This window comes from Mixophyes fleayi, chromosome 1 (assembly GCF_038048845.1).
Source record: "Mixophyes fleayi isolate aMixFle1 chromosome 1, aMixFle1.hap1, whole genome shotgun sequence".
NCBI lineage: Eukaryota > Metazoa > Chordata > Amphibia > Anura > Limnodynastidae > Mixophyes > Mixophyes fleayi.
In genome coordinates this window covers 278676364-278702299 of record NC_134402.1, presented here as the reverse complement: position 1 = coordinate 278702299, position 25936 = coordinate 278676364, and the positions used below count along the sequence as shown (strand labels likewise).

Below are 25936 nucleotides of genomic sequence, written 5' to 3'. Positions count from 1 at the left end.
AAACACTACTGTGCATATAGACATACGCAAGCTAGAGTAAAACTACATAGTGTGACAAAGGGAGTGGTTTGCCAAAGGCTCTAAGAGAGGAATTAGCTATTCAACTGACAGTCTACAAATAAAGGCATTCTAGCTGTATATCAATGGAGCTAGGATAAGGTATAGAGGTGTGAGACAAAGTGAAAGTATAAAGTGTGATTTAACTTACATGTTTGATAGTATCTTTTTCCACAGCTAACAAGGTTTGTCTCCAGTGAATAACAATTACAGAACACCTGCAGAGAAGTCCCTTTTAAAGGCAAGGTGGGAGTGTAACATGTCCATCAAGCTAGGACTGAGGAAGGAGTGTCAAGTGTATAAATTAAATTACCGTATTTCCCCAAGTATAAGACGCACCCATGTATAAGACGCACCTTAATTTTGGGGCCCAAAATGAAAAAAAAGATGTATTACATAAAGTTATTGAACTCAAGTTTTATTTATCATGAAACTACTCATCATCACTGTCAAAACTTTCAACCATTATCTTGTCCTCATCTGTGTTTGATGACGAATCGCTGTCTTCATATATTGCCTCGTCCTCAGTTCCATCTAAGGCATTTGAAATGCCACACTTCTTAAATGACTTGACAATGATCTCAATCTTGATATTATCCCAGGATCTTTTCACCCAGGTACAAACTTCTCCTATAGTTGGCTTTTTCACTCTTCCTGCTGGTGTCAAATTGTCCCCAGAAGACTTCATCCATTGGTTCCATTCCTCTCTCATGGTAGCTTTGAAGGGTTTGTTAATGCTGACATCAAGTGGTTGGAGCTGGGATGTCAAGCCTCCAGGTATGACGGCAAGTTTTGTTTTTTGCTCTGCAGCAATCTTCTTTGTGTTTGGTGTTAAGTGTGCCCTGAACTGATCAAGCACCAATAGGGCAGGTTTGCGTAAGAGCGCACCTGGTCTCCTGCTCCAAACTTTCTCAAACCAGATCTTCATCCCATCCTGATCCATCCAACCCTTGTCATGAACATGGACAATCACTCCTCTCTGAATGACTTCTTTTGGCATTGTTTTGCGTTTGAAAATCAGCATAGGAGGCAGCTTGGTTCCGTCGGCACAACAAGCTAGAACAACTGTATAATGGCTCTTTTCATGTCCACTTGTCTTCACAATTACAGTTTTTACCCCCTTCTTATCAACAGTTCTGTTACTTGGGACATCAAATTGAAGGGGGACTTCGTCCATATTTGCAATCTGTCCCAACTGAAACTGATGTGTCTTCCGACATTGAGTGACAAAACGATGAAATTCAAGGACCTTCTGCTCATAGCATTCAGGCATCCTTTGGGCAAGTCTGGTGCGTGTACGCATGCTTAGTCCATTCCGCTTCATGAACCTGAAGCACCAATTGTGTCCTCCTTTGAAGTCAGTAACTTCATTTGTATCAGCAATTCTTCTTGCCTCATGCTGAACCATCTTTGTGGACACAGGAATTCCAATTGCCCTTTGCTCTTCAATCCATATCTTCAATTCTCTCTCTAAATCAGGCCATTTTGCTGACTTGCCTCTCATAGCCTTCTTCTGCCGTGGTGTTTTCAGTAGGGTTTCTTCTTCCCGTAGCCAGTCTCGGATTGTTTTCTCAGTTGGGGGCGGACCAAACTTACGCCCAGCAGCACGATTTCCATTCAGTTTTGCAAACTGGATCACTTTTAATTTGAAATCAGCACTGTATGAAAATCTTTTCTGAGCCATTTCTGGGCAGAACGTGGAATGGTGCTAATTTTAACGGGATATGGTATTGTAACCTTTTCACTGCTGAAACTGCAATTTATTGGGGCACAAAGCACACTAGCCTGCAATTTATTGGGGCACAAAGCACAAATCACACTAGCCTGCAATTTATTGGGGCACAAATCACAAATCACACTAGCCTGCAATTTATTGGGGCACAGAGCACACTAGCCTGCAATTTATTGGGGCACAAAGCACAAATCACACTAGCCTGCAATTTATTGGGGCACAGAGCACACTAGCCTGCAATTTATTGGGGCACAAAGCACAAATCACACTAGCCTGCAATTTATTGGGGCACAAAGCACAAATCACACTAGCCTGCAATTTATTGGGGCACAGAGCACACTAGCCTGCAATTTATTGGGGCACAAAGCACAAATCACACTAGGCTGCAATTTATTGGGGCACAGAGCACACTAGCCTGCAATTTATTGGGGCACAAAGCACAAATCACACTAGCCTGCAATTTATTGGGGCACAGAGCACACTAGCCTGCAATTTATTGGGGCACAAAGCACAAATCACACTAGCCTGCAATTTATTGGGGCACAGAGCACACTAGCCTGCAATTTATTGGGACACAAAGCACAAATCACACTAGCCTGCAATTTATTGGGGCACAGAGCGCTACAGCAGCTTACAATAGCTTACAATAGCGTGTCTATGTGACTTGATTAATGTCACCAACGCTGTGCAGCTTTTGTCAGACAAACAGAGCAAACGGAGGAATCTGTAGTCATGGGCACTCATCAGAACTGTCAGTCACGTGACTGACAGCGCAGAGACTGTGGGAGGCGCCTGCAAAGGTCCTGAAGGTCCTGCAAAGTAACGGGGGACACGCTGGACACGCTGGAGCTGATAAGCGGGGACTCCTCACACCAGATGCCGACTTCTGCAATCAGGTAAGTAGCGCTGGCAGTGTATAAGACGCACCTTTTTTTTAGACCCAAAATTTGGGGAAAAAAGGTGCGTCTTATACATGGGGAAATACGGTACTTCTGCAGTGCGACCAATGCTAGACAGTGGCCGGTGTCTAGACAGGAGGACTATGTCTAGCCAGTGTTAGGTTGCCTGGTATCATCCTGATGGAAGTATATGCTTTTTTATTGTGATGTAACAACAAAAGCATCATTTACATCAAGAAGTTGTCCGTGTGTGCATCACCAGAGGGGTACCCTTGTTACAATAAATTTTAACTTGGTAGCATTGTTTACTCATTTTCATTGTGAAACCAAAGTATATACTTGGATATTCTATTCATTAACAGCATTAATAATTAATAAACAGTGTGTTTTGTTGTAGATTTGCAGTATATCTCCCCATGAGGATAAATTTCTGAATGTCAAATCTAGGCCCACTAACCATTTCTTGAACAGATGAGACCTAGATCATACTTACCAACTTTTGAAAGTTGGCTTCCGGGAGCCTGCCGGGGGAGATGGGCATGATGGGGGGCGGGGCTCCAAAATTTGCGTCATTTTGGACCCGCCCCCATGACGTAATGACGCAAACGCATCTGTGACGAAATGAGTGTGATAACCCTGTGACCATTTGGTTTCTCATTTCTCACATAATGTGGAAGCTAGTAACTAGTACTTTTAATAGCCCATGCTTTTGTTCCCCAGATCACCAAACTGCAACTGCATTGTCCAATAACATGTGGTTAAGGGGACATTGTAGTTCAGAGTAAATATGTATATTGTGTATTGTATATTGATGACTTGCAGTAAGGTTGCTATTCATTGTCCTTAAACTAAAGCCAGGAGGGTTATGGGTAAAGATCAGGTTGTCTCCAGGATACGGGTGAGAGGGCTGGAGCTGCATTGATTCTCCCCCCTCCTTCCTCTACAGGAAGCATGGAACAGCTGGGGACCCTGTGACATCACAAAGTAGTGATAGGGGTTAATTTTAGGAGGGGCTCACTGCTACCTTATCCTTGGAAGTAGGGGAAGCCAATTGGCATCAATTGTTCTCCTTAGGACTAATCCAGACGTTCTGCCTGCATCCCAGCAGGGGGCTTCTGTGAAAGGACAGCTCATCTTCACTGCCCTGTCCAAACCCCCTAGTCCTGCACTGGCCAATGGTTAAGAAGAATAGACCCAGGGGTTTGCCCAGGGAGGGGAAAGACTGTGGAAATTAGACCCGAGATATAAGGAACGACTCTAGGGGGGAAGGGTGTTCATTCTGGGATTTCATTCATGAAGGTGCAAGATCTAGGTTTTGAGTTGTTGTTCTCTAACTAGAGTCTATATATGCAGCTGAGAGAGATCCATGGGTCGTGAAGTCTGGACAGCCAGGTGACTATAAGTCCTTAAGCTATTGGGGTAAGGGAGAGATGATGTGGTAAACCTGCCTGGCATTCATTTACTGTGTATACATAAGATTCTAGTGTTGTTTGTATGACAATAAATATACTGTTGTATTTTTATAACTGCATTTTGCCTGAGTGACCATACGAATCCTAGAAGGTACTGGGTAGACTTCCCTGGCATAGGAAGGCACCAGTGGGTGGCCAGCCAGCGTGAAGTGGGTAGCATTGGGCCAGATAAACCCGGTATCTTCACAGCATCATTTTACAGCAGGGGGGCGGGGCCAAATGCCGCTATTCCCGATGAATCGCTGCGTTTTGGACCTAATTCTGCCCACTTCACTAGGCAGTGGGCAAATGCAGGAGATTGCCACACTCTCCCGGGAGTCCGTGAGACTCTCGCGAAATGTGGGAGTCTCCTGGACATTCCGGGAGAGTTGGCAAGTAAGACCTAGATAGTGTGATCGTAACCTTCATTTGGGCTTATTGGTACTTAGGTACCCCAGATATGCACTAATTAGGCAGATAGGTAAAATAGTCAAGGAGCCAAACAGGCCAAGGTCAGCAAATTACAGGGCGTAAACTATAGAAATACAAAAATCAATAGTCAGAATATACACTAAGGCTATAGCAAAAGGAAACACATCACGGACAGCTTAGTAATTCCAGGCATTAACTTATAATGGTGCATCAACACTAAAACGTGCACATCGCAATGCACCTATTTCCACACTCTGAAATGAGCACAAATCTAGATTTTTGACTAGACAGCACCAATGCACAACCATAAGTACAATGGATTTTAAGGAAGGTAGATTGCAATCATCTTCCTCCCTTGTGACTAAAAGAGATATAATTGGTAAAGGTCAAAAACAAAAACAAATAGTTTTTCATTGCAGACAGGCTGGTGGGGCGCATCTGTAAGCATGGCGCCCTCCTGCCACTCTTACTGGGATTACTGTGGGGGTTTTTTTACAGTTGTTTATATTTTTGTATGCTCCATGCACATTACTGACATTTGAAAAACTAAACAAACAAATGATATATTTTTGTCTTTACACAGTTTTGTCATAACTGGGCAAATTAGCTGTGTTTTTTCTTTCCTAAACAAATCAAATATTGTTAATCTAATAAAATAATCTCAGGGAGCATAGCGTTTCATGAAGCTGGCCTAGCATGTAAATTGGCAGTCATCCACCTTCCTTTTCAAAACTAGTTGTCCCTTCATTCCATACTCATATGCGTCAATGTCATCCTGCTATCATAGTCCTAATCCTACCAAAGATTTTTGAGATGCAAATAACACATTATTACTTGCCCATGTCACTTTTATTTGACAAAGCATCAAGCTTTTAATTTTTATTATTAATAATAATAATAATAATAATAATAATACTACTACTACTACTACTACTACTACTACTACTACTACTACTACTACTACTACTACTAATAATAATAATAATAAATACTATTACTATATGATTTAATCAGAAGCAAACTTGTGATTTCCACAATGTGTTGAGTAAAATCAGCCATGTTATATTATTTAACAGAAGCATGGCAAATATCTAAATATAAAAATTACAGAAAACGTTTACAGCATTTACCATTATGCTAAAAAAAATAAAAAAAATCATCAAATCAAGTGTCTAACATATAAGCACTGAATTAATGTTTTGCGTGTTTATCGTCACCATTTAGCCATCAGTGGTATGCACCAGCTATACCGTTTTCTTATTTGTGCCTATTATAAGTTCTTTGTTTTTTTATAACACAAATATACTTGTGAATATGTATTTTTCAAGTGCCCTCTAAAGCCACTTGAGATTGTTTTGCAATCCCTATATAATGTTCAATATATAAACTGTGCATGCAAAATAATTTTCAAACATTACCTACTGGGTTCCTTTGCACCATCCGTCTTATACTACTTAACTTTACCAAATTGCAGTTTAACTGCTTGTTCCACTCTCTTTTTGTTCACGTCTCAGAGACGTAATAGGTTAGTGGTTATTATTAACATGCAAGGGGCGACGGTGTTCTGCAGAACTGGATAATAGGGAAAATAGAACAGATATAAAACAGGGACATACAAGTAGACAAAAGAAATGCAGACGTACAAACAAAGGGAAGTAGGGGCCCTGCTCGTGAGATAGCTTACATTCTAATGGGAAAAGGGTACAGCTGATACAAGAGGAGTGATGTAGAGATTGAGACAGTTGTGAGGGTGTACCAGTGTGGGTAGTATAGTTGGAAGTAGGATAAACTCTTATAATGAGAAGGATATTCCATAAGTGGGTAGTGAGAAGGGAGAAGTCATGTAAGAGGGAAGCAGAGGGTTATCAGAGACGAGGCGAGGTGCAGATCAGTGGTAGATCTAAGAGGGTGTGAGGGAGAGATTTGAGATGTATGAAGGGGTCTTGTTGTTGAGAGATTTGTAGATTTTAGTGAGTAATTCGTATTGGATTCTGGAGGACATGAGGGCCAGTGTAGGCATTTGTATAAAGCTGTGGTGGATGTGGTGAGTTCTCTGTACAGCGCTGCGGAATTAGTGGCGCTATATAAATAGCTGCTACTGCTGCTCCAGAGGGTGATGATGAGGAAGACAAGTTTTGCAGCAGTATATATGATGTATTGTGTGGTGGCATATAGATGAGGGGAATGTACATGAGGAAGTTGCAGTAGTCAAGGCAGGAGATGATGAGAAAATGGATGAGTTTTGGTTGCATCTTGGGTAAAAACAGGTGTATTCTAGCAATATTTCAAAGATGGGAACAGTACTGTGAGAGAAACTGGAACTGGATGTGAGAAATAAAGCAGAAAGTGGAGTCAAGGGTGACACCAAGTCATTGGGCTTGGGAGATTGAGGAAATTATGGTTGATGGTGAGGGATATTAAAGGGGAGGTGGTTAATTTGGTAGAAGTAAAGATGATAAGCTTTATTTTGTACATGTATGTGGGCGATTCTCCCATATTGCCCTTCCATCCATCCTCTGTTCTAGTCACCTAGCGTTGAACAGGCCAGAAATACACCTTAGACATGTCTTGTAATTAGAGATGGTCACTGACCCCCGTGTTTTGGTTTTGTATTCGGTTTTGGATCTGAATTACCGTCGTGTTTTGGTTTTGCAAAACCGCCATTGCGTGTTTTGGTTTTGGTTTTGTCTGGTTTTGTTTTGCTATTTTGTTGCAAAATCAATGTTTTTGGGCCTAAAATAACCAAATTTAGTGCTCCACCTGTTTCTTGGATAAGTAATGTAATTGTAAAGCTAATAAATTATCCAAAAAACAGTTTAATTCCTGGTAGGTAGGCCTTCATTAATTCTACACACAAACCAGATTGTCTTCCTCTCTATCTATGCATATTGGCAATGCAGCCATCGTCTTTGGGTGTATATTACACCCTACACTTATAGTTAAATATCTAAAGAAATGGACAAAGGCAGTTTGGTTTCTGTCTCTATAGCCCCCCCACCCTCCACTTGTAGTTGAATAGAAAAAAAGCAGCCTGGATAGACTGAACAATATAAAAAATAAATGGACCAAGGTATTTTGGTGGCTGTCTATGACCCCTCCGCCCTCCACTTGTAGTTGAATAGAAAAAAAGCAGCCTGCATAGACTGTAGAATTATAATATAAAAAGAAATGGACAAAGGCAGTTTGGTATCTGTCTGCATCCTAACCATCCAGATCATCATTAGCACCCTCGCCGCCTACACAAATCTCCCCCACATCCTCTTCTAAAGACAAAGTGTCATCCTCACTTGGTGTATCACCGGCTACACTCGGGCTGTTCAGGCACACATCAGCAGAACTGCTGAAAGGGCCCTTCTTTATGGGTACACTAACAGAATGCTCACGATTAGACATCCCACTGTTGGATGGACTCTCCACAGGGATTGGTGTCATTTCTGATTCTGAGCAAACATTATCCTCTAATGCCTTATCTTGCAGCTCAGCTTTGATGCGTAACAGTAGTTGTGCACCACTTGTAGGCTCGGTAACATTTTTGGATCTGCCACTAATAGAGGAAGGCGAAGACCTCATTCTCTCTTTGCCACTGCGTGTGTAGAATGGCATGTTGGCATTTTTTCTTGATCGGCACTTAACTTTTGCTCAGTTACACTTCTTTTTCGCTTCAACAGAGTAATTTTTTTTTGGGTGGTTTTTTTTTGGACTGATTTTGAAACACTGTGTAGTTTGACATTGCCTTGTCCAGATGACGTACTGGGAACACTAACATCAGGACTGGTGACAGAACCTGGTTGCTCATTCTGCTCATATGTGGACTGCTTTGAATCCATTCTGAGCCCAAAGCACTTGTAGTGCTAAAAAGTATTTGGTAGATACTGCTGACAGATAGTAATTTTGACAGCCAGAAATATTTATGCACAATTATGGGGGACAGTCCAAAAGCACTGGGGAGTGCTAAAAAGGACTTGGTAGATACTGCTGACAGATAGTAATTTTGACAGCCAGAAATATTTATGCACAATTATGGGGGACACCCCAAAAGCACTGGGGAGTGCTAAAAATTATTTGGTAGATACTGCTGACAGATAGTAATTTTGACAGCCAGAAATATTTATGCACAATTATGGGGGACACCCCAAAAGCACTGGGGAGTGCTCCTTAAAAGTATAGGATGAGACCTGAACTGGTGCAAAAATAAATTCCTTTTGCAGTGTGGAAATGGCTTTGCACCCATCAACAGAGCAAGTAATGCCCCTAGAAATGCCCCTTCTATACCCATTATCTCATTTTAATATCTCCCTGCATCTTCCTCATACCAAATAGGGGAAGCCCATTCCTCCCCTTGGCCCGCGCAAACTTCTGTTCCTATGCAAATCTGGACAAATGTGTACAAATCAAGGTATACAGTAGGACCAAACTGATTTGTTGCTGTGCTTTAGCCGCCTTTGCAATTATTTCCAAAAATATCCTTAATTGCAATTTGCTTGCCAAAAAATCATATCAGAAAATATAATTTTCAAAACAATTTTAAGACTTAACCATGCCTGGATGTAACAGACAAAAATACACAAAATGATTTGAAAGGGTTTATGGTATGAAACCTTTGAAGTGTATTTAAATGTAAGAGAAGAGCAGTATATCATATGATAATTGTGGGATCCTCTGGATGAGAGATAGCAGGGCAGAGAACACATACATAGCAAGGAGAAAAGAATGTTACACAGTTGTTATTTCTGGCAACTGTGAAAGCTAGAGTGATTGCCAGGCAAAGGAACAAAGGGACAGCCCTTTTTTGTGAAAGAACAAGCACTCACCAAGGCCAAATATAACCTCCACTCATCAGGGATGAATTTAGCAGCCACTCATTTGGACTAATCTAACCTCAGTCACTTTATTAACTTTTTCGTCTTGCAAATATTAAACAGCTGCAGCAAAAACGCACCACCCTATTAACAACAGATGACTTGATCCAGTAGCTAGTATGACCTTACTTTCTTAATAATTTGACTGTAAAGCGACAAACATCCTCTCAAAGGCCTAGTACAGTCTGACTTTTACTAGAAATTCTGTGTTGCTCTCAGTTACATTTTATCTTCAACTGTCACCATTTCTCCTGCTAGAGACAACACATACCTCTTTTTTCTCCTGTGAAAGGCACCAGATCTTCCCTGTCTTTCATTTCTTTAGCTTGCTTTTCTAAATGGCCAAGGAGTGCATCGCGCTGGAAAGGTCCTGTTGGTGTTTTACTTGTCTGGTTCTTTTGTCTTAAACCAGCAGGCAATAACTGATTCTACAAAGAAAGAACAGACTAAAATGTTATAATGTTTTTCTCCTGCTATATAGAAATCATAAAACCAACGGCACTACTGCACAAGCTGCAACAATGAAGTCTAGCACTGTGTTCACATGAATGCCAAAACAATATATGATTTTGTACAGTAATAGAAGCCTAAGCCTAAGATCAATCACTCCCCCCATTCCGCACACGACTCTATGGGGGTGATATCTTTAATAGAGTCAATTACACTAATGAAAACTTTGCATGTTACAAAGCATCTCATGGTAACATACCGCATGATGCTACTGCAGCACTTCGTTGCCAATTGAATGTACCCCTAAGGGGCGGATTCAACCAGTCACCAGTGCCGTGGGAACTTCACATGATGTGTCTTTGCGGGATGTTTAAAGTAATAGTCTTCACTCATTTTTGCTCACGTCTCATAAAAGTGCAAGCGAAAATGAGTCAATTTTATGTACTATAATTATGCTATTTCTGTGCAGGAACACTTTTGCTCAAAGTTCATATGGTGCCTCGTGGCTAATTGAATCCACCCCTAAACTGTACGCAAGGGGCATCTATACCACTACAGTGCAAGTGATAATGGGTTATACACAAGGAGACATGTAATGAAATTGGACCTGGCTAGTTTTACAGCAATGGGAAGTCCTAAATATTTGCCTTGCTTGTTTGTGGTTTCTACCTTAATACAAACATAGATAGAGGAGGTGGTTAAAATAAGATCTCTCTACAGTAAAAAGCTTTCCTACGATGTACACTGTGAGCAGATTAACTGTATTTCTAATAAAGGTAAGAGGAGTGCGTGTCACTTAACCAGAAGACACAGAGTATCTGCTAACAATATAATTACAATCATTTAACATAATAAAAAGATAGTGATACGTACATCTGGGTCTAATTCTTCCAGTTCTCCTTCTAGAGCTCTTAATTCATCATCAGTTAACTTGTTTAAGATCTCATCCTCATCTACATCTCGGTACTTTTCTAAGCCTTTTCTTTGTAGCATTTTCTAAACTTTTTTTTTTTTACTCTTCTGAAGATGAACCTATGAGAAGAAACACAGTTAAGCCTGAAGTCTTTCAACAAAAATGTAAACAGTCACTGTATATGTGTATATGTAAAGTATAAAAAAAATACAATACAATAATGTCTCACATGCAACTACATAAAGCCTTAAATTTATGCATTTTGATATATTATTTTAGTTTTCATAGAACTGTGCCATGTACATAGCCAACTATTGGATCCTATTGAGATAACAGATATCCCATAACAGAGGAATACACAGTTTGTCAGGGAAGATAGAACATCTTGGAGGAATGCCAGTAGGATTAATTAAATGGGTTGAAAATACCAAACAATGCATTGTATATTACAGCTTAGATACCTTATGATAACCAAAATAATCAGAAAAGCCAATAAGAGCCATCCCTGTATTTATATAATGCGGATTTCCCCTGCTTCTATTTTTAGTTTCATGAAATGACTTTTAACCTTTACACAGATTCCCTGTGATGGAAGATGAACCATAGAAAGGTGAGCACATGCTTCCAAAACTAATCCCCATGACACCCACATTTAATAACCATAAGCCTAGGAAAGCTCTATAAAACTTACTCCATGATAAACTGTAATCTATCACCCACATTAAGAGTACTGCATTACAACATAGCAGTTTACTAATGTAATGTAAATCCAGAAAATAGCATACCAATATTAATTTTCCATTTAGATAATAGAGCATGAATTAAAATAAATAACAATGTTTAAACAGTTTGCCTGTATCATGGATTTCAAGGAAGAGTGGATCCTATTTGCCTCTAATGGTTGGCACTGGGTCCATTGAGCTGTAGAGTGCAATACATCCTCTGGTTTTTACAAAACAGAGATTTCTGCAAGGAGGCTTAAACAGTGCTGTTGAAAGTCAACGGTTTCCAACCCTCTAAGTATAGCTGAAAAAGAATAACCCAGTCCAAAAAAAACAAACACACGCTGAACATAAGGGGAAATAGATAAAGTTCAAGGTCAAAAACTAAATTCAAGACTTGCAGTACAGGTTCTGTAAGTCTGATCACTAGGCCATGTCAGGGAAGCTAAAGAGCAGGATAAGTTAGTCATCACCAACTTTCAGGACAGTAATGGACAAAAGCTGTCTGGTACTCCCAGTAATCTCAAATACAATTTTGCTATATTGGCCTCTGCCCTCATAAGAGACACGCTGTGGTGACCAGCCTGAGGCTAGTTTTCACTATAGTAGGAACATTAATGCTCATGGTCTCCCTGTTAAAGCAGAAATCAGCTCAGGCACTTTAACAATGGGGTTGGTTAAGGATTTGGGGAGAGGGATATGTGGCTATTTTTGATGATTTATTTACTATTTAACAGAGCACAGTGCATAGAGACTGATTTATTATTGCCAATTTTGTGTATGAATTGTATTATATTAATCTTAGTGCTTGTACATACATACTTCTCTGCCAAATGATTCGCATTAAAAATATAAGATAAGACTTGGGGGTAAATGTATCATCCTCCGATTTTTTCAACTCATTAGAATTCGGCGACTTTGCAGGTAAAACTTGCCTTTACAAGCCATCGCCACTTTAAATTTTACCTGCAAAGTCGCCGATTTCCAGCGAGTTGAAAAAAATCGGAGGATGATACATTTACCCCTTGGTCTCTGACAGCCTTTGGTGGATATGCATATTTCTAGGTGCAAACCAAATAATGAAATAAAAGGCTTCACACACACAAAATTACATATGTAATAAAAACTGTCCGATGTCTCCTCACTCCTTATTTAAGTTATAGTTACGGCTATACCGAGCAGTATTTTAGGAGAAAAACTGAATAGTATATTTAATAAAAGCGGTGGTAAAACAGTATTAAAAAGGCTGGACTATGATGTGTCATTTACACTTTTACACAGTGCAGCCCCTGAGAAGAGGAGTGCGCCATGGTGTACTCTGGGCAGACTAGACCAAAAAACATATTTGATGCTACTAAAGGACATAGGCACTGTAGCCCTCAATAAATGTCCCCATTGTAGTGAAAAATATGGTGTATGCATTGTATACTGCTACTGAACTTCAAGCATCATAATTGTCATCTTTTTACTGGAAATGTACTAAACTCTTTAGTAGTCTTTTTTTTTTTAACATCAATAGTTTTTATTCAAGGTTTAAATGTATGGGGAGGGGGTACAAGAAAAAGAATGGAGGAAAGGGAGTTTTACATAGTGGGAAGCATGACAAAACAATAAATATCAGATTACAATAAACAATTTCTTAGGTACTGAGCATTGCGAACATATTAGAGGATCTAAGGCAGTTTGTTTGTGGAAACTCAGCACAATGTGATAGGTGTTGGAGTCAGGCCATATCAGCTTGGAGCCTTCACTGTCAGTTGTGAACTCATGCCAGGGCATCCATTTAACAATAGGAGAGGATGGTACCATGGACTAGTGTCTCCATTTAAAAACTAAAGAGGATTTTTTATGTAACATGTATGCTGAGATACAAGATAGTGGTCTCTATACATACCTGAACCTGGACTTTAAGTGGCCGAAGGAGTCTGGTGGGATATTAAGCGGAAGCACTTCAGTCTTGGTGGTATTTAACTTATGACACCTGACTATATTTGCCCAGTATGTGATGTAGTAGTCCCAATGAGGTCTTAGTGCTAGACACGAAAAGGAGGACATTGACGGTGAATAGGTACTGACCTTGGGCAGCACGGTGGCTAAGTGGTTAGCACTTCTGCCTTACAGCATGGGGTCACGAGTTCAATTCCCAACCATGGCCTTATCTGTTGGGAGTTTGTATGTTCTCCCCGTGTTTGTGTGGGTTTCCTCCTACACTCCAAAAACATACTGGTAGGTTAATTGGCTGCTAACAAATTGACCCTAGTCTGTGTCTGTGTGTGTGTTATAGGAAAATTAGATTGTAAGCTCCTATGGGACAGGGACTGATGTGAGTGAGTTCTCTGTACAGCGCTGCGGAATTAGTGGCGCTATATAAATAAATGGTGATGATGACTGTGATTGAGCTCCATGAGGTCAAACCTCCTTAAAGTTGTAAACCATCTAAGGTGTTCTGCCAGAGGCTCAATTAAAGGTGAGAGGGGGCACCTCTGACTGGTACCATTAGTAATGTTGAATTGATCAGACAGGAACCCATTACTTTAGCTAACAGACCCCAATAAAGAGCCAAGATCGTCTGCAGGATGTGCCCCCGTAACCCAAATTTAAGTAGGACTTGTCTCATAAAATCCCAATGCAGTCTGTCAAATTGAGGTCCTTCTGGAAGGTTACATAGAAATCATTGATGTATCCGTCAGGACCAGGGGCTTTAAATTTCGGGAGGCTCTTACTGCAGTAATTTCAAAGGGACTCCAGGGAGAAAAAACAGCAAACTCGGGGGACAAAAAGCAAAGGGTACCGCTGATTTTACTAGAACCAGCACTAGACTTTGCCAGACGGGGCTTGTGGCACTATAGCACTGAAAAAAACAGCGTTGGTTTATCTGCTATAGTAACAACCAGGCCCAGGCTAGTCAACACAGGGGTTCCCAGCCCCGTGCTGAAAGCATTAGAACTTTTCCCACACCCCTGGGCAGTGGGTGTGGGGTAATAAAATATATTTTTATAGTAAACACATTATTTTGTGTTGGTGCACTACAAGTCCCAGCAAGCCCAGGCAATCGTCGAGTGGGAGTGGTCAACCACCTGTGTGTGCGTGCTCAGTGTATGTAACTGTAGTTTCTGAAAAATTACTTACTATAAGATGACCAGGGACAGCACAGCATAGCTTCAGTGGAGAGGAAGTATCTGGATCTTGGAATGTTGGGGGCCCTATTTTGAAAAAAAAATTGTTGCATGAAATTTAGAAAACTAATAATTAGCCCCAACATTAAAATAATAGTATTCCTATTTAATAAATAAACCTATTTTCCTCCCTCCAAACAGCCCCAGCAATAAATTAAATAGCATTTACGTTTAATAAATATAACCATTTCCCACAACCATCCCCGGAATTAAATAATTCATATTCCCATTTAATAAATAGCCCTCCTCACCAAACTCAGCCCCACAGTTAATTAATAGCCCCAAACCACCCCAGCGCTAAATTAAAGGTCCCATCACCTCACCTTAAAATAATAGAACCCACTATAAAATTAAAAAGCCCCATCAATAAATTAAATTGACCCACTAGCACCCCACAAATAAAATAGTACCCACCTAAACGTCACATTAAATTAATAGCCTACCTCCCACCGATGTACTAACCTCCCTACCCTCATATCACACATTATATTAATATACCCCCCCCCCCCTTCACTCACACATTATGGCAGCATACCCCCCCTTCCCTCATAAAGCAAAGCAATATGCAGCACACATCATCATCATCATCATCATCACCATTTATTTATATGGCGCCACTGATTCTGCAGCGCTTTACAGAGAACTCACTCACATCAGTCCCTGCCCCATTGGAGCTTACAGCCTAAATTCTCTAACATACACTAACACACACAAACAGACAGACAGAGAGAGAGACTAGGGTCAATTTTGATAGCAGTCAATTAACCTGCCAGTATGTTTTTGGAGTGTGGGAGGAAACCGGAGCACCCGGAGGAAACCCACGCAAACACGGGGAGAACATACAAACTCCACACAGATAAAGCCATGGTCGGGAATTGAACTCATGACCCCAGCGCTGTGAGGCAGAAGTGCAAACCACTTAGCCACCATGCTGCCCACATCACCCTCCATTATAGCAGCATACACCTCCCCTCCCCTCCATAATAGTAGCATACACCCCCCTCCATAATAGCAGTACATATCCCTCCCCTCCCCTCCATAATAGCAGCACACATCCCCCTCCATAATAGCAGCATACACCCCCTCCCCTCCATAATAGCAGCATACATCTTCACCCCCTCCCTACCATAATAGCAGCGCACATCCCCCTCTCCCCTTTGCTTGAAGACCTAGCTTTTTCTTCTTCCTTCCTGTCCAGCCATCGCTGCCTGGCTCTTCTCTGCTTCTCTGCTGCCTAGCAAGGTCATGACATCAGATGCAGAGGGGCAGAGCGCAGAGTTCAGAAGGGGGGAAGAGCCAGGTGCCGGCCGCCATTTCCATGCCTGCTAGGGCATGCTGACACTTGGGAAACCACAAGAATTACAAACTTGCAGTGACAGCCATGTAACTATCCTAAACAAAGCAATTTTGAAACAGTGGTAATCGTAAAAAGGATTACCACTATGCCAACATGGACAAGCCCTACTAAAAAAATCAGAAAACCTGCAAAACCAAATGGAGAATAAACAGACTTACCTTCAAGACAACGCCGGAGATCTCCAATTGGATCAGCATGATGACAGCAAGTGTTTCCGATTGAAGAAGTGTTCGGCAGTGCAGGTTGATGTCATTGCAACATCTGTCACTAGAAATTTAAAGCGGCAATGTCGGGACACCTAAGGTTAAGTGTTTAAACACTTAACCTGACATTGCCACTTTAAATTTCGTCAGTAAAACCCATTACTCTTTCTGTTACTCTTACTCTCATTGTTTTTTCGCTCACTATCCTTGGATGATTAAAAGCTACAAATAGTTCCCTGATATTTATGCAGGTCGCAGGTCTCTAAGGTAACTACTAATATGTTTTTTCTTTTTTACAGTAAGGTGGTACTTTATTCATTACAATACACAAGTTTCAATTTTAACATTGCAAAATGCTTGTATGCGGTTGTGGCCTTCTTTTCATACATATTAAACACACTTACATAATACCTCATAAACTTTATATTCCAATAATAAGACGTTTGTTATGTATCAGATAGTAGACAAGTACATCTTATACTGTAAACATTTGTCTAGAACATTCAACAACACAGTTCTCCAGTTCATATTATGGCAAGTAGGATAAGAGTTATTTAATTTATTTTATAGTAACATTATAAAGAAACATCCTTTCAATTCTACAATAATGGATGCAAGTGTAAACATATATGTAATTAACACTTTCATTGTGCACTGCATATTCAGGTGTGTTTTACTTTTGCTAACAGTTACCATTCTATTACTGTCCTGGGAAGCAAATGACATCACTACTCACATTGCCAATGCATATATTAAATCAAGCACACCAGAGTCAAAGGAATCAAGATTGAACTTGTGCCAGATTTGCAATCCAAACTGAACTATGAATGTTATACAGATGTAGCAAACTTAACATTGACATTAAGCACATCATAGGCCTTTGATTTTAATGGCTTGCAATGCGTTAGATGTCAATTTAAAGTTTGCTACATCTGTAGGTAGCAGATGACAGTCAATATCTCAAAAGTTGGAAGGGTCCTGGATAGATTACAACAAATGCCTAAGTTTGGTAGTTTACTGTGATGTTTTAAATCATCACCACTTACCACAACAATCCCCAAGCATCTGATCATGGGCCATGTATTACATTTATGGCATGTATTACAATTGCCATAACATATAAGCATAAACCACGTTATGTATGTGTAAATGACTATCAAGCTTTCTCATTTATAAACATTCTTTCTCTATTTCAAGTACTACAAAAACCTGAAATGATTTGTGAGGTGAGCATGTACAGTTTATACTTAGAGCATACTTGCACTAATGACATAAGTGAGATATTTCAGAAAGTCCCTAAAGATATGAGAAATCCAATTACACTTCTTTGCTGCTATCATATTAAGAGTCACCTCTTGTTTTCATCCGCATACATCATATATAGTTGTGACCTAATATATAAAAAGGCATTACAATTGCATATATGTTTATAGAACCAAAACAAAAAAGAATGATAATAACAGTTACACACCCGAAAAACGATAAGTGAAATACAGTTAAGAAATACAAAGAATTGTGATATATGGACACAGGAGGTCATAACATGTTCCCAGCCACTTTAACTATATTCCATTCATCAGCAGAGAGAAATGCATCTCAGATAATGCTATATAGGGTCACAAGGCGCTCTACATGTACAGCTTGGGAAAATGTGTGCAGAATCCCAACACTATTTTTTTTCTATGTGCCGTTGATCATTCTCCCTGCACTGCCCCAAATGGTCAGGTGAAAAGCCTTTGGAATTTTACCAGCCTTCTGTTTGCAATGCGTTACTATTAGGAAAAAAGAAATAACTAGCAAGACTACATTTAAACTTGTATTTTGGCTTTTGTAACTTTAGTGACTTTTGGCATCAAAAGTAACAGACTTGCAGGTGCTTATGACTACCACATCATTTTAAAGCCATTTCACGTCTAAATCAGCATCCAATATAACTGGATATGGACCAATACCTGGTTGCATGAAAACCATTGGCAGAGCTTCTTTATTCTTCTAGACAGTTCCGTACGGCCTCTATAGTAACTACTAATGTCAGATTTTCTCCTCTCCAAAATGGGGGTGTTGTTTTTTTGTATTTTTTTTATATATGTAAACTTTTTATTTATGGCTGGATCACATGTATGTAAACTGGCCTTTGGTCTCCTGTACTGGCTTGGCATATAGTCGAAGTTGCATCTGGCATAACTTTACCCTGTGCCCCGTATATCTTGGAGAAAAAGCAGCAGTGATAGGAGGATGGAGAAGAATGTCCCAGCCAGACGCCTTCTGTTCCCTGATGCCCCCCCACAATGTGCTGCCTGAGACCAGGTATCCATATTGACTCATGACAGTATTATCATGAGGAACAGGTTCTAAAAATGTTGTGCCACTGGTAAATGATTCGAAACAGGTTTTTCACATATCTTTCTAGTGATTGTTTTTAGTGTCTGGTTATGAACAAAATAATAGATGTTCTGGGTTGTATGTTCCTTTGGTTCTGTATATGTCAGATATTTTGCATGCTACAAGACAATACATTTTGATATTGAAACTACTTGTACCCCTTTAATCTCCCTTTAAATACTTTGACTTTCTTGCCCAGTCACCTGGCCAAAAGTCAATTAATTAAGGCACAGAAATGAAAAAGTTTCCATCCTAATTTCAATTGCAAAGTATGGCACAGCGGAAGTTGTTGCAGAGAGCATAACTGGGAATTTTATATAAGGCTACAGAGAAGCTGGTTCATAGTGGACCCTCGTTCAGTGCCACCAACAGCCTGATTTTGGTTTCTTGTTGATGTACCCTCTGCTGGTAATGAACCCAAATCAAGGAGCTCGAGATGTGGAACGCAGTCCTGTAAGGATGGTGGTAATAGAAGCAGAGAAGGGTAGTTTGGAGAGGAGAAGGGAACTGACAAAGACTTTGCTCCTGGTTTGCCAAGCAAATAGGGACTAGACTCTACAAAGACATTTACAGTATTACAGAGAAAAGATATTTACACATAGTCATCAATATATGATATTCTAGCCTACGTCCTCTAGAGTAGAAACAAATTAACAACTGAATATATTGCATAAGAAAGCAAACTCTCTATATACTTTATATTTTACAGAAGTCTGCCCCTACTGGGAATGTAATCAGCAAGCTTCAGGAAAAAGAGAGACAACTTCCCAATTCAAAGCCCTGGGATAAAATCCATGATAGGAGAAATAATACCTATGCAGGTGGATGTAATTTCAATTTATACTGTGATAATAAATCTTTTCTTCCCCCTGGTATCCCTTGCACTGCCAGGCAATATGTAACATTGAAACCCTGTTTGCCCATGTATGCAGGACCTATTAACTCATAGCAAGTAATCAGCACAAATATATGTGATGATCTCTACAGTGTATCAAAGAGAGATTTTGCTCTTTTACTTGCAGTGTCAATCACTGTAGATAACACTGCAGACATCTGAGATCAGTGTTTGCACTAATCTGCCTAACCTGGAGGTGACATTACAATGGTACCTGAGGTACAAGCTTAATAAAGTACACTGGAGGCAAGACAAGAACTTTATTTTGTGTGATAGTAATAATAAGGAAGGAGAGTAATCTGGCATTGATAGTACTTATATCAATTTGGATGGTGGCATTATGTTTAGGTGGGACCTAGAATGGGGCTCCCTCTGAACTTCCAATCTGCCTAGGGGGTATGCTTGGTGTAAACAGCACCAATCCTTAGCAAACTAGGCAACAAACTCAAGTTCAGGTCCAACAGTCATGGCCAACAGTTTTGAGAATGACACAAATATTATTTTCACAAAGTCTGCTACCTCAGTTTTTATAATGGCAATTTACATATACTCCAGAATGTCATGAAGAGTGATCATATGAATAGCAATTAATTTCAAAGTCCCTCTTTGCCATTACAATCAACTTTATCCCAAAAACAACATTTCCATTGCATTTCAACCCTGCCACAAAAGGACCAGCAGACATCAGGTCAGTGATTCTCTCATTACCACAGGTGAGATTGTTGATGAGGACAAGGCTGGAGATCACTGTGTCATGTTGATTGAGTTAGAATAACAGACTGAAAGCTTTAAAAGGAGGGTGGTGCTTGAAATCATTGTTCTTCCTCTGTTAACCATGGTTACATGCAAGGAAACGTGCAGTCATCATTGCTTTGTACAAAAAGGGCTTCACAGGCAAGGATATTGCTGCTAGTAAGATTGCACCTAAATCAACCATTTATTGGATCATCAAGAACTTCAAGGAGAGAGGTTCAATAGTTGTAAGCTCCAGGACCGTCTTCTAAAGTTGATTCAGCTGTGGGATCAGGGCACCACCAATGCAGAGCTTGCTCAGGAATGACAGAAGGCAGGTGTGAGTGCATCTGCACGCACAGTGAGGCAAAGACTTTTGGTGGATTGCCTGGTGTCAAGAAGGCCAGCAAAGAAGCCACTTCTCTCCAGGAAAAACATCAGGAATAGACTGATATTCTGCAAAAGGTACAGGGATTGGACTGCTGAGCACTGGGGTAAAGTCATTTTCTCTGATGAATTTTTGGGGCATCTGGAAAAACGCTTGCCTGGAGAAGGAAGGTGAGCGCTACCATCAGTCCTGTGTCATGCCAACAGTAAAGCATCCTGAGCCCATTCATGTGTGGGGTTTGCTTCTCAGACAAGGGAGTGGGCTCACTCTCAATTTTGCCTAAGAACACAGCCATGAATGGTACCAAAACATTCTCCAAAAACACCTTCTCCCAACCATCCAAGAACAGATTGGTGACGAACAATGTATTTTACAGCTATAAGCAAAAGTGATAACTAAGTTGCTCGGGGAATAAAACATTGAAATTTTGGTTCCATGGCCATTTAACTCCCTACACCTTAATCCCAAACTTGTGGCCAATCCTCAAGAGGCGGGTGGACAAACAAAAACTCACAAATTCTGACAAACTCCAAGCATTGATTAGGCAAGAATGGGCGGCCATCAATCAGTATGTTGCCCAGAAGTTGATCGACAGCATCCCAAGGTGAATTGCAGCGGTCTTCAAAAACAAGGGTCAAAACTGCAAATATTGACTCTTTGCATAAACCTAATGTAATTGTCAATAAAAGCGTTTGACACTTATGAAATGCTTGTAATTTTGCTTCACTATACCATAGCAACATCTGACAAAAAGGTCTAAAAATACTGAAGCAGCAAACTTTGTGAAAACCATTATTTGGATCATTCTCAAAACTTTTGGCCATGACTGTAGACAAATGTTTCAACTTCAACTTCTGGTAGCACTGTTGCTCCCAAATATTAATCAGAAACACACGCCAAATAAATGTTAATAAACGATAAGCTTGGCAAAATGTTAACTAGGAAGATGTTCTTCTTTATGTTTGTGAAGTCTTACAAGCAGATAGTCACTCATCCATTCACAGGCACCACTACAATTTTGACAAGGCCATTCTGGTCATGTAAACCAAGGTCTTAAGCTTTAAGTTATATCAGGAGAGGGCTGTTGTTTTTCTACTGTCTCCACATACTCCTCACTATGGATATATGGAGTAGTGAGCATCAGTAGGGAAAAAATATGGTTATTGTGGTACATTAGGTCAAAGTTTCTGGCTGTGCTATGAATGTCATCCACATTACCAACACCTATACTAATTTAGACTCCAAATGTCATGGTGCTGAGATCATTAGTGAACACAACCACCTACTACAGTCACAGTCACCCAGAAACACTGTTAAACAATTTCAATGCTACCAAGTAAAGATGGCAGCACACACTGTGAACCTGCAGCTCAGCACAATAGAGGTTGGCCAAATAGAATGAGATCCTGTTCTTCAGCACTCAGGCTTATTAGACAAACCACTTATGTTACTAGAGCTTGAGTTTATCATTGTGGTCGCAAAATGACCAAACACACAGACCAATAGTGATCATGTACTGATTTCATTAATTTATTTATTATGAAACTTGCCCAATAATGATTCTTTTGTGGTAATATTTTCCCCGATTGCTTTATATCACTTCTAAGATAGTAGTGCGCGTTGCCAGAGATGGGCTATTTTGAGGAGATGTTGTATCCCAGAACTGAGCATTGTAGGAGAGCAGTATTATGTACAGTTCATCATTTGGGCATGCCCTAATTATGAATGCATTTGTGAAACAGTACCAAGATCTGGAGATTGTGGTAGGAATAACGTGTAAAATCTGTGCCTGCAAAAATAACTCTCTCCCACATCAGCTCAAAAGAGAGGTCTTGAAGCTACTGTAAGCATTTGTGGGTCTATTTGCCATTGGTGGCTAGTGGACGGTGGTATCTACCATTCTGTATCTGAGATGGAGTTAGTTTTTAAAAGCTGGTGGCGAAAAGCTTTTGTTTTTCCCGCTTCTTAAATTAAGTCAGGTTTCAGTCTCCATAGAGGTCTATGAGGTCTGTGGTAACTAGCAGAAAACAGGTCAAGGCAGGAGGAACCTGTGATTTCGCCTGCTTTAACGCCTTGATGAATTGAGAAATGACCTACGATAGTTTTACTAAAGAAAACAGCCTGTTTGCAAATGGTAGCTGGAGCATGACAATGTTCTTCACAGGTCTCTGCACTTGTAAAATAATAATCTGGAATTAAGTGCACAATAGCAAGTGGCAACCTCTCCAACAGAACAGCTATCAGGATCTGGGAGGTAAGATTAATAAATCAATGTTTCCAATATCTATGAGAAAAAATATCTGGTTAACACCCCAGATTATAATTAGGGGAACATATTATAATTTCAGTAAAGAAACACTTTTTCTTTAGGTTAAAAAAACTTTATTTCTGAAACTCTAGTAGCACCTAATATCTAAGGCACATTATGGAAACAATTATGTCTGCATTAGTTTCATTCTATTGGAATCTTCCAAGTAGAGATTAGTCTGGGCAAGAATCAACAAGCTATTATATTCCAAGAAATAGATTAAGAGTATACGTAAATTACATTATAGTAAAGTTGTGTACATCTAGGAAACTACTGTATAATGTACAAAAGAAAAAACACACCAAAAAGAAGGAGTATCATATCAGAATATTAAATGTAAGAAAATATATATTTAACTTAATATTTCATAGCATAAAAGCTTACTTATAATGGTAAAGATTATTTGGGGGTTCAGTTGAGTCACACATATTACTAATAGTGAACAGCGGCTCCCATCAACACAAACTACACATACATATTTATTTGTATAAATAGAGTATTACAATGACTAATTAACGGGGAAGCCATTTAACCAACAGTGTAGCTGCAGATCCAGTGTACATTAGTAATGGACTTTATTGTAATAATCTCTGGTGACTAGTTTAAGCATGCACAGTTCACTATCAAGGGGACTGGACTTCTATTGTTCCACAAGACAGGTGATAATCTGGAGCGGCTTTCTCATAGTGCATAAACCATACAAACACACTCTAAATTCAGAAGACTGGTATATGTTTTTTTTTTCTATTTAAAACAGTACTACTTGCATCATAGTGTTAAAATAGATGTAAAACTGTTAACCATAAGGTCCCAAAACATAAATGAAATAATCCACAGCTATATTTTATTTTATTTATTTATTTTGCTCAAATTTATCCTATACATAAATTATGTGGTCATAATTGGGTATTCCTTTGTTTTCTAATTGAAATAAATATTAAGATGCTGGTTGAAATGATCCATTTGGGAAAATATGCCATACATAGGTATGAACATGCTCCTATTTGCTTTGCACAATACCAAAACAATAATAATAGTATGAAATGACTGTGTATGGAATCCAGAGCAGAACAAAATCACTGTTGGTAATTCAGCAAAACATAATCGTGCAACGTGTATGTTTACTAGAATATGTAACTTATAAACACTAATAAGCATAATAAACAAGTCATATCAATATTATGGGCTCATTCAGACCATTGCGTTTTAAATTTTAAAACGCGTCCAAAGTGCCCATTACGTTTCATGGGTTTTACCGATACTCCCAGCGCATATATGTGAACGAGCCCTAAATGAAGACACTTGACATATAAATCTAGTTTATGCGGACATTTACTGAGTGTGCTTAAACAACTCAATCCGGAGAAGTAACAGCTTGTGTAGCAGTTATTCAGAGAGACATGTATAATATAATTTCTTATAGACAATGGCACCGAGTTCCTACAACAGCTGCTTGCAGTATAATCAATGAATGGATGACATTCAGTTTTAGCTGGAGATTGGAGCGGTTAGTAATAATAGGCACGAATAACAGTTCTCAATATAGGTCCGACAAAAACGAAGTAGCGCTAGAACAATCTATATAACACAACATGAGACCACATTGACTTTGTTTTAACTAGCCAAAGTCTGCAGCACCGCAGACAATGAGACAAGTATGCATTCCCCGATCTCTATGGATCACTGTCTTATGCTATTTATAGAGGGAAGCTGCACAGTCCCCCCTTGGTGACAAACGAATATTTTGACCAGATATGGTCCTGGCTCAGAATGTAGCCGGGGACGCAGTTCAAGCAAGAGAGCAACGATTGTATATAAAAAGTTTTCTTACCCAGTAAAAGCAATGCAGCTGCCTTTGGCAATAGAGTTCAAGAGCGGAGACTGAGCGGGGATGAATGCTGGACTTGTCCTTGAAGAAGTCTTCTGTGAAGCTGCTCTCCGGGCAATGTTTTGGGAGAGAACTCAACAACTGAACTCGCCGCCAGGCTTCTGCAGGCACTGCAGCTGTCACTCAAATGACGTCACATGCCAGGCTCCCGTGCTTTCAGCCTTGTTAAATGCTTATTGATATCCTTGCAACGCCCCTAGGGGTGCCATCCTAGGTGGCGATGCGATATCGTTTTATTAAATGGATTAATCAGACACATGAAAAGTAGATTTCTTCAATGGTAAAACTATAGCAGTCATAAATGGGGACATTTGTTATAAATTCGTCATAAGGACGTTTGCTTAGGTTTTGTAAACTGAGTCTGAACTAGGAGGAAAAAGAGAAAACTAAGTGCAGGGCCTGACTGGCAAATTACCCAGCAGTCTATTAGGATATTTTTAAAGGAAAAAACGCAGGTAGCCCAGCAGGCGCGGGCTGGCAAAGTTCAGCACGGGGTGGGGGGGGCGCGCACAGGCGGCCGCATCGCGTGTCATGTGATGCGGCCGCCTGTGCGCTGACGCGGCCGCATCGCATGTCTCGTGATGCGGCCGCTTGTAATATTCATTAAATATTGCATTCAGGGGGGGGCGCCTGTAGCCCAGACAGAGCTCCAGCCCAAGGTAGTCCACTATGGGACAGGACTGGCTTTTGGGGGCAGATGCCCCCCTGACCCCCAGCCCAGCTATCCCCTGACCAATAGATACTCTATTGGCTAACTGAATAGATTTATATTGCAATCTTTGAAGACTACTCTCAGATTTGCATGGTATGATATAGATTCTGTAATGCCATATATTTATACACAGGTGTTTAAAACCATTTAAATTGTTGCAACTTTGACATATGCACTGCGTGTGATGAATATGTAGTATGCCTGATCAGAAACCTAAGTAGTCTAGAAAGCCTGCAATTAAAATCTATTTAATTAGCCATTGAAGTTATCACTGAGAGTCGGGGCCCAGGCTATTGGTTACTGTAGCCTACACTAACCAATTTTTACTGGGGGCTACTGAGGGTCCAGATTACTCTTCACCCTATTTATTTGTTTTATGT

General features: G+C 40.1%; 1 protein-coding gene across 2 annotated transcripts in view; it reads right to left on the bottom strand.

The window, feature by feature from the left end:
• The window catches only part of TMOD1 (tropomodulin 1), a 68776-nt gene extending 43414 nt beyond the window's left edge, over positions 1-25362 (bottom strand). For both annotated transcript variants that reach the window (XM_075210918.1, XM_075210919.1), the window contains exons 1-3: positions 24788-25362; positions 10754-10912; positions 9702-9858 (exon numbers count right to left, since the gene is read on the bottom strand). In XM_075210918.1, the coding sequence (XP_075067019.1) occupies positions 9702-9858; positions 10754-10873 (277 nt within the window). In that variant the 5' untranslated portion in view covers positions 10874-10912; positions 24788-25362. The remainder of the gene's footprint in view (positions 1-9701; positions 9859-10753; positions 10913-24787) is intronic.
• Positions 25363-25936: the final 574 nt, after the last annotated feature.